At 37.5% G+C, this 10,755-nt stretch overlaps 1 protein-coding gene across 1 annotated transcript in view; it reads left to right on the plus strand.

The window, feature by feature from the left end:
• Positions 1–1,467, plus strand: part of LOC139216820 (uncharacterized) — a 48,249-nt gene extending 46,782 nt beyond the window's left edge. Inside the window, exons 16-19 of the mRNA XM_070848049.1 lie at positions 18–332; positions 453–740; positions 879–1,027; positions 1,206–1,467. Of these exons, the coding sequence (XP_070704150.1) occupies positions 18–332; positions 453–740; positions 879–1,027; positions 1,206–1,214 (761 nt within the window). The 3' untranslated portion in view covers positions 1,215–1,467. The remainder of the gene's footprint in view (positions 1–17; positions 333–452; positions 741–878; positions 1,028–1,205) is intronic.
• Positions 1,468–10,755: the final 9,288 nt, after the last annotated feature.

A 10,755-nucleotide genomic window follows, 5' to 3' on the forward strand; every position in this document is an offset into this window, starting at 1 on the left:
TTTGTGTTTTTCTCAAGACATGTATCCACCAGCGGTGAAGATAATACAACCAACTGCCTCTGAGCTGTCTACGTCAGACATCTCCACACTTGTTTGCCTAGTTTCTGGATTTTTCCCTTCAAACATTATCGTATATTGGGAGGAGAGTGGCCAGAGACTTTCAACTCACTACACCAACAGTCCTGCGTGGAAATACACAGGGAGCAGCACTTATTCGATGAGCAGCAGACTAAACATATCCACAACTATGATCAAGGAGTCAACGTATTCTTGTGTTGTCAGACATGAATCATCTGAAACACCTTTTAAAAGCACTGTAAAGGATGGGTTTGGTGAGCTGAGAATGAGCATTTAGTAGAATTGCATCTTTTATTTTTTCCGTCATTCCCGTGATCCAAATTCATTTAAAAAAAAAAGTATTTTATGACTTTTATGTCTTTTATTTCCTCCAGCCACGGTGACCCCGAGCAAAACTACAGCCACCTTGCTGCAGGGCTCTGGTGAGCTCGTGTGCCTGGTGTTTGGCTTCAGCCCAGCATCCATAAACATCACTTGGTTTCTTAACGACATCAAGGAACTGTCGGACTACAACACTAGTAAACCCCACGTAGACCCAAACGGAAAGTTCAGCATCCAAAGCCGCCTTCGCCTGTCCCACGTCAACTGGTTACCAGGGGCAGTCCTCACCTGCAGGGTGAAACATGCAAACACCATCCTATCCCTGAATATATCCAAACCAGGTGCTGCTTCGTCCCTGCATCCACGTCTTCCTTGCATAATAAAGAATTGATTCTTAATATCTCTTTGCGATCCCTCTTCCACTATAAACAAGTCAATGTAATGGTTAACTCTTAAATCTCTTTTTAATTCTTTCACAGACATCACGGAGGGCTGTACTTTCTTCTATGACATCATGCACGCTGATGTTGATGAAGACATAGAGGTGGGAAGCTGGTATATGGCTGTCGCTTTCCTCCTTTTTTTCCTCATCTCCATCATCTATGGTGTGTTGGCTACCATCATTAAGGTAAGACACTGCAGCTGTAGTAGTTTTGTATTTTAAACTAAACTTTCAGTACAGTTTTTCACATCATCGACATGGTGTTGATATCTCTGCCATGTTTACTGTTGTTACTATTCTTGAATATTAATATTATGAAAATGTAACCAGATCCTGACCCATTCCCCATGTTTTCTCATTTTAGACTAAATGATGACGCTCCCATCTTCTGATCCAAATGTGGACTTTTGATGGCACATGGCCTTACTAGTTTTAAAGTCAAATGAATTCATTTTCTTTTATTATTTTTGACATTTCTTTTGTTTTATGTCATGGAATTGGTTCATAACTATATTCATTTCTTATGTTGTTTATGTTTGAGCTATATATTTGGTGTGACATGTATGTAATGCCTGAGTGGAAGAGGAGCTGAGACAACAATAAATAAACTGAATGCATTAAATGAATTTAATTCATTATGACTCAAATACCAATGTAATTAACAAATATTCTATCACTTGGTAGAAGGATGCAATTTGCTGCTGCAAATTTGCAAATTTCCCCAATGTGGGACGAGTAAAGGTTTATCTTATCTTATTCTTGCATTTAGAAAAATAAAGATACAAATACACAAAACCAAGCTTTTAATGATTTACCTCAATAATAACACATATTGACATGAAACGATGAATCCTCCAGGGATTTGCTTCGTACACGCAATACCAACACCCCTGTAATATTCAGATTGTCCACAAGAGTGAGACAAAGCTCCACATGCAGCAGTAGTGATTAACACCCTTTTTGAAACTCTAGTGTTGTAGTCATTTGAAAATGCTGACAGGTCTGAACAGGACTTAGTAAATGGTATGATATACAGTTACAAACACACACTGTTTTTATATCCCTTCACCTCTCCAAACATACACGCACGCACACACGCACGCACACACACACGCACACACAGTCACTGTAAATGGGTGCACACTCTGCCTTTGACTTAGAGCTGCATGTCTGTGTCTGCATTTGTGTACCTTGTGGGTTTAAAGGAATTCACATCTGGGAGGGATGACAGTAAGCACATCCAGGCCTACTATTGGCTACTTCTGGAGTGATCTGGCACTGTGTGTGTGCTGATTGGCTGGGGACCCCATGGCAGCCAGCCCAAATCTGTGACGCTGTTGCTGGGATGGAGTCATAGCATGCTGTTGCCAGTCTAAGTGCCAGGGGACTGGCAACATGGAAGCAGGGCACCATGTCCAGCAGGCTGCCTGAGAGCGTCTCCCTGTCTAACACCTCCATATTCTCCCATCCACTTATGCCAAGACCCCCTCCATCTGGGTCCTTGCTTGACCCCGTCAGTGTGTCAATATAGACCAGGGACAAGCAACAACTTAACATCCTCACATATAAGAGAACTATTCTGTCTCTACAACTACTGTTGAGGCACCACTCAAAGTACTCGACCACAAACTTCCCAGCGATCAACAGTAGAAAGCTGTGTTGTACTGAGCAGCTCCCAGCCGAACACATGATGAACTGAATGTGTAGTAGTGCGGTGCTGAAAAGAGCATAACCAGCTTAACCTGGGAAATAAAGATTTATCTTATCTACATCTCCTTCATAACCACATCAGTTTAAAAGGAAACAAATGTGGGAGGTGAAAAAGATAAGCAACATTTTTTTTTTTTTTTAATCGATCAATGAATCTTGTCATTCTAATGATCATCACTGTCGCTGTTATTACTGTTATGACCAGCATGTCATGCAATCTTCAAAGCGCTCTCTCTCACTCACTCACTTACAATGCATGTAGTTCCACACATTATATGGTCTGCAGGGGCACCACTGAGCAGACTGAGTTCATTCAAACCACTCCAACCAGGTTATGTCAGTATGTGAATCATGGCCAACTTACATGAGTACACTTTACAGTTTTTGCTGTGTCCGCTGCCATCAAATTAATGTTAACATTTTTCTAGACATCCCTCTACCAAGTAAGTATGCGATGGAAAAAGGCAGTGATAAAATTGCTGCCTCGCAAGTCAAGTTGCAGTTTACATCCATGTCCGTCCTACGGTGGCCGGGAGGTGCAAAACAATTTTACAATACGAGAAACACTTTTACAAAGCTGGAGACAAATTTACATTTGAGAAAACAAATTTACAAGACGTGAAACACTTTTACAAACGCCGAGACAAATTTACAAGTGACAAAACACTTTTACAAGCGGCCGAAACAAATTTACAAGTAACTTTTTCAACCGGAAAGGGAATGTACCAACTGTCGAGTACAACCGGAAGTGATAAGGAGTTCATGGCGACCCATGATGGACGGCAGTCAAGCGGTCTTTTGCCCGTTTTGTGGCGAACATATGAGCCGATTAACGCGGTACATTTTGATGACAATTATCTGGTGGCCAATTAACCTCAAAATGGTGCTCAAAAAATGGAAAAAACGTTGACATTGTATTTGCAAACCGAAGGAAGATACAGCAGTGAACAAAAAGCAGTTGCATTTAAGGACAGTAATAGGATCACGAACATATAGAAGAACGGTGTATTACAAAGATGTTGCATTTGGCACGTTCCCTATATCATCATTCATCATCATAATTTCAGTTATTTGTTCACTAAACATATATTTCATTATAATAACTGTACCCTTTATTGCTGCTAAAATTAGCCATTTTTAGTAATTTTGAAAGGTCAATCTGATATTTATTTTTTTTTCTGCCTGTGTAAAAATTCATACATGACTTACCAATACTGTATATATGGTTGGTTACTTTTAATGTGCATGTGAAATGAGTTTTGTACAATTTAAACTACAAGGGACTGATTGACAACCTACTTCATCTAAACTAATTGAACACATTTATTCTATTCACTCTCTATAGAAATAATAATAATAACAATTGCTGCAATTGCTTAATTAACAAAATAATTAACCTTTTTCACATTATGATCATTTAACATCCAAAAAATATGTTCTTGAGAATAATATCAAGCAGATATCAATCAATATCAATCGGATGAACTCTCTATTTTTCAAGCAGATTTATAGAACTTGTCAATAAAATAAAATAACCTGTTCACTCATTCATTCAATAATTTCCTTTATCTGAGTAATCCCAGTCACATTTTTGGGACAGAAACCCATCCCAGTAACATCCTGAAGCGCATCGCAGACTAATACTCACAAAACAATCAGCAGGAGCAATACAGCAGCAATAAATCTCAACTTTAAATCCTCAACTTTCAGGTATAAGTGGCTGGACTGCCTTCCAGGTTTAATTCAGCAAGTGAAGGCAAACTTTATGATGCTGCTTTGCTTCCATCTCCAGGCTTCTAGGTGCACTACCCACACTCTGTGAAGTACAGCAGTACAGTGCGGTGAACCTCTCAGCCCACAGAGGTCAGTGCAACAGTACTTTTCTTCAGTGCAAATGTTCGTGAGGAGTCAATCTTCAAAACGCTTAATTTCGGTGGTGAGATTTGTCTGAGGTCACCAGCATCAGAAGAGGAATCTCATTAATAAATTGCAAAACATTTATCAAGACTGTGATTCATCTCCCACTGAGGCAAAAAAATCAGCATCTATGGGCCCTCTCATGAAATAATACTAATGATGCTAATGTTTTAATAATTATTATTAATGCTGATACTAATAACAATACTAATTTTAATGACCACACAGACACCATTCCCTTTTGCTGTTTGATGCTATAAAATGATACAGAATGTTCAGATATTGTGATCATAATTGGATTTCACTCTTTCAATAGAAGCTGGATCATTACAGACGGATGGACTCATATCTGCTCAAAATAAAATAAATAAACCTATGGAGAATTAATATTGTCTATTTCTTCATTTTGTTAAACAAACTCTATCTCCTTTATCTGAACCTTTTCAACAGAAAGCTTCGTCCATCCACACAGAGAAACTGTGTGGTCTCCTTGAGGAGTGCAAGGTTTTTGTAAGTGCTTGAGTCACTGTGATTATTATTATAGTGGCTGGAGTTACAGCACAGTGTTACACACCATAACAAAAACCAGACTCTCCATTGACTAAACTGAGTTAGCATATACAACATAGTAATTGGAAATGTTAATCAATTTAATATGATGCAATAATGTTAATTTATTTGTGACCTCATTTAACTCGTTGAATAAATTACTGTGGTAATTTATTAAACAACAGTAATGGTGTAATATTTCATTATGCTGAGATGTGTTTCCAATATTCTCTATGTATGCATGTAACATTTGATATATTTACTTCAATATAATTTCCCTGTTACTGAGCTGTTCATATTCACTTTAAACAGTCTTTACATATTCAAATTCGGAGGGCAAAAAAACTTAGCTCTTATTAATAGTCAGTTAAAAGTGGCTGCCATACGATACTGCATATGATAGTATACTATAGCACATAACAAAACCTCACATATTCAGTATTTTGTCTTTGCTGACATTGCAAAGAAGCACACAAATAAAGTTTAACATACTTAACATACATTATATGTTAAGTATTCAAAATGAAATTACTATACCTGCGAATTAACAATGTGAATTCATAAAAACAACAAAAAAAAGTACTTACAATGGTGATCACTGTTCCAAAATTATTTGGATTTTGAATTATTTGAATTTCAAAAACACAACTGTGTATTGCAGAAAAGGGTGTGACGGCTACACTGTGGAAAAGGTTTTTGCATTGTTGTGTTTCACTGTGTGGGATGGCCACAGTGACTCAAACACTTACAAAAACCTCTCAAGAGAGGCAAAAGGTCTTGATGAAAAGTGTCAGTACAACAGTCCTCTAACATTTGGTATGCCTGAAAAAATGATATACAAAATGTACCACCCTACCTATTGATCCTTATTTTATCCCAATTAGAGGACGTCATTTGTCTGATGGTCAGAGGAGTCAGAGGATCAACAAAGTCATTAAGATTTATCATCTGGGGACCATGAAAGTCTGTGCAAAATTTGACTTTCATCCTAGACCAAAGTGGTGGTCAGATCGGCCAGCAAACCAACTTTCCCATTCCTAGAGCCATGCTGCTCGCACGGCTAAGTGTGAAAAATGTCAAAAATGCATAATTCTTACGGTTCAAAGGGTGAAATTAAAATTCCTGATTAACACTAAACACAAAGTGCAGGTATGTCACCATGGATATCTGTACCAGATTTAATGGAAATTCATCCAGTAGTTGTCAAGGTGTTTCACTAAAAGCCCAAAAAGTGTACCTGCTGGGGACACTAGAGGAAAAGTCTGAGGATCATCATCTAGAGACGATTACAGTCTGTAAAAATTGTCATACTAACTGACCAAACACTTGTGATACTTCAGCAGGCCTCCTTTACAACCCTTAGGCTGGGGACACGCTGCCTACCTCAGCAGCGTGTCTGCATCACGGAGCCTGTCGGGTTTTTTTTTTAATAACATCCATGTTAACAGGTTAGAGCAGCCACACAGCAGCCACACAGCCTGCGTCTCAGGCTGCGGCTATAGATATGGAGTCTCGCCTATTTATTCTGCGACACAAGCACAGTTTGTAACAGACACACAGTCAAACTGATATTTTTTTACATCAAAACCACAAGATTACAACTTTTTAATAATTGCGGTCATTATCAAAGGCAAACACAGAAAGATGCAGATGCAGAAAGATAGGCAGGCTACTAGACAACACTGCAGCAGTGCCACAGCAAATACACGGTCTGTGTGGACAACACACATGCGAGCAGCAATAGTTCAATAAGGTAGCCGCCACGCAGACGTGACGTAAGCTGCGTGTTCCAGGCCTTAGAGCCACGCAGCTAGCAATGCCAAAACCCAAGTGTGACAAATGTTATTTTCAAAAACACAGAATAATCATAGTTCAAAGGGTAAAATTAAAAATAGAATTGAGAAAAGGCAAACGCTGCTTCAGGATTGCCCTGCTGAGTACATACAGTACCCAAAAAACTAACAAAGCATCAGATCAGTCAAAGGTTTTTGTATGAGTGTGTGGCACTGTGTAAGGAGTGGGGGCCACAGTGATATGTAGTAATACAAAAACCTGTCTCAAGCTGAGCTTGAGCTCAGTACATCAGTTTCTCAAAATCTCTAGAATCTAAAGAAGGGTGATAATCAATGGACCACTTCAGGATAAATTATGTGAATTCTTTCCATTTTTTACCCTGAAATAAAATTAAAAACATTATGCAGCAAAGGACCCTGGTCAGACTCACGCCTGAATAAATGGTAAGCTTTACCAGGGTAAAATATGAGCTGATGGTCATTAAGGATCCACTTAGTTTTTAATATCAAAATGACTATTACTGACTATTATTCATATTTTTTAACCTATAGCTTTACACTTTACATGTATTTCTAAACTAAGACAAACGGTGTTGAACTAAAGATGACAGCCCCTTTTGTTAAATTGGCCAAACTTCGGATGAAATGCTTGAAAACAATTCCTGGATATGAAATATGTATAATCCCATCTGAGCCTTTTCAACTTGTTTTATGTTACAGTAGTTTTGTTTCTCATTCAAATTAGGTGAAAGTCACTTGTTCATAGTTTTACTGAAAATTGTAATTATCAATAACAATATCTATGAGTTCCATTTACTGTATCATTGTTTTGAAGCCCTTTTAGGGAACAAATGAATAACTAAAATAATCATCTGGGAACTTTTGCACTGCTGGTTCCTTTTACATAATTAGATTTACTTGTTCAACTAATATGAAAAACACTGTATTCAAAGTAACAGTATTTGTGTGTTGTGACAGCTAGGTGGAGTTTTTGTATGGAGTTAGAACAATTACAAAGAAGTTCAAGTTAAATAAAATGGACCAAAAGTCCAGTGTTCTTTCATGATTTCGAAATTGATTGATTGTGAGTCCTTGAGGTGATTTTTCCCCAAAATCACTGATATATACTTATAGCTGATGTGATGTCAGGTTGTTTTAAGTATATTTTACATGTGAGCTAATAGTCGTATTTAAAGGATCCAATAAGTAATCATCAAAATAACTACACATGACCTCCTTTGTGTTAGGTATTTTTTTAACTGTATTATTACCATAATTATGAGTCATTTTCAGTGTACAACATGACTGAATGAAAAAATAAATAACAATTGAAAAAACAATCACCTGGGAACTTTTTCTGTACTGATTCCTGTCACATGATTAGATCATAACATTACTTTATAAATTATCTAATACTAAAAACACTGTAGGTTCAGTAATAGTATCAGAGTGTCATGAGTTTTTGTATGGGGTTATATCACAGTGCAGTATAACTACCACAGTGATACACACTGTGGCAAAAACCTCTGACAAGGAAATAAGGTGCTGATGTGGAAAACAAGTAGGTAAGATTTTGTGTGGGTTAGGGCAGCATTTGTGTGTTTGATGTTTTTGTATGGGGTTATATCACAGTGTAGCATATAGCAGCGGCCACAGTGATACACACTGTGACAAAAACCTCTTTCCACTGAGAAGGAAACGTAGTGCTGATGTGGAAAACAAGTAGGTAAGATATGTGTTCAGCAAAGATAAACAGAGACTGAAGATTGATAATAATCTGATTTTACACAAAGAGTTGGTTCAGGCAAATAAAAACTGTTACAGTTTTCTCAACAAAGGTGATCATGTAAATATTCACAAGGTAACAAGACTAAAAGACTACAGCCAAGCTAGCAGCTCTGTGAGTCTGTACTTAGACACACTGAAGGTTATCGTATTATACATGCTCATCGATGTTAAACATGTATAATTTTTACCATGTTGACCATCTTAGTTTCACATGTTAGCATGCAAACATTTAGTATTTAAAACTAAGCACAGAGTCCAGCTACATGGGATGGGAATGCCATGCGTTTGACAGGTATTTGGTCACTGAAATTCAGTGACAACTGGATTGGTGTAACAATGGAGATTTATAGGATGGAAAAGATTACTTTTTCTTTCAATCTAAAGATGGATGTTTTCACACGACATTGAGAAAATTGGGTGCAATATGTCAAAACACTTTTGTGTGTTTGTTAAGGTAGTGAACTGAAGGAATGTCTACAGACCCACTTAAATGCCCTCCCTCACCTTTGTGCTCCCTTTAAGGCCCGAGCACTTTAAACTAATTTATGTGCAACACTACTTTGCTGCAGGTATTCTGATCTGACTTCCATATATAGATGATCCTCTCCCTGGATGTATATAGTTGTGCTCCTTTTTCCCCTTGTTTGTTATTTTTTGTTGAAAAGGGAATGAAAATCTGAGACATAATTATAAATGGAAATAAGATTGTGAGAAGGCACTCCTGGTACTAGATAGCTTTTTCTTTCTCTTGTTTTATACTGTTTTGTATACATGACTCGGTACCATATTTTATTTTTATACTGCCTATATGTCAATTTGTCTCATAGTGAGAAGTGAAATAAAAACTTGAATGTAAAAGAAGAAAGTCAGTGAAAGTCAAAAATGTCAACCTGCTGGTGGTGCGAGAGGGAAAGTCAGAGGATCAACTAAGTCGTTAAGATTTATCATCTGGAGACCATGAAAGTCTGTAGAAAAAATCTGACTTGAGATATTTCATCCTGGACCAAAGTGGTGGACAGACCTCCCGGAAATACAACTCTCCCGTTCTTAGAGCCACGCTGCAAGCACAGCTAAAAATCACCAAATTGTGAAAAATGTCATTTAAAAAAAAAAAAAACAGAATAAAATTGGTTTAAAAAGATTAATTTAACAATAAAACGTAAACTGAAAGTCAGTGAAAGTCAAAAGTGTCAACCTGGTGGTGCGAGAGGGAAAGTCAGAGGATCAAAGAAAAAAAAAAGTAGGTAATTTCCCAAAATCAAGAGACTTTCAAGAACGGTGATATTCTATGGAATAGTGTGAGGGTGAACTGTGTTCATGTGTAATTGTATTTTTTTAGTTTTCATGTTTTAGGATTTGTAGTGTTGCTACAGTAGCTTTGCTTCTTATTGAAATTAGGTGGATGTTGGTCCATGGTTTTACTACACAATGTTGACCAAATGAAAAACGTAAAATAATTCTTAAAACAAACAATCAGCAGGAACCTTTTGTGTGGGTTAGGGCAGCATTTGTGTGTTGTGGCAGGGTGATGTTTTTGTATAGGGTTATATCACAGTGTATAACTATGGTGGCTACCACAGTGATACACACTGTGACAAGAACCTCTTTCCACTGAGAAGGAAATGCAGTGCTGATGTGGAAAACAAGTAGGTAAGATATGTAGGTAGGTATAAGAGGCTTTCAAGAAAGGTGAAATTCAATGTAATAGTGTGTATAGTGGCATAAATTGTGTTTATGTGGATTTATACTTTTTAGGGTTTGTAGTGTCGCTACAGTAGTTTTGCTTCTTATTCAAATTGTTGACCAATTGAAAAATGTAATAATTCGTAAAACAAACAATCATCGGGGATCTTTTGTGTGTTGTGGCAGCCAGTGTGCAGGGTGATGTTTTTGTATGGGGTTATATCACAGTGTAGCATATAGCAACTACCACAGTGATACACACTGTGACAAAAACCTCTTTCCACTGAGAAGGAAATGCGGTGTACGGTGCCGATACAAAAATAAGTTAGTCGGGGAGACTACTTTCTGCTGCCTGTATGTGTCCTTAGGAAAAAAACAAAAACAAAAACAAGATTCTAAAATGCCTGTTCTTTCATTAAAGGCTGTGTTAGGAGATCATGAGATTAAAAGTGATGCAGTTTTCATTGCAGACAA

This window comes from Pempheris klunzingeri, chromosome 17, assembly GCF_042242105.1.
Source record: "Pempheris klunzingeri isolate RE-2024b chromosome 17, fPemKlu1.hap1, whole genome shotgun sequence".
Taxonomy (NCBI): Eukaryota; Metazoa; Chordata; class Actinopteri; order Acropomatiformes; family Pempheridae; genus Pempheris; species Pempheris klunzingeri.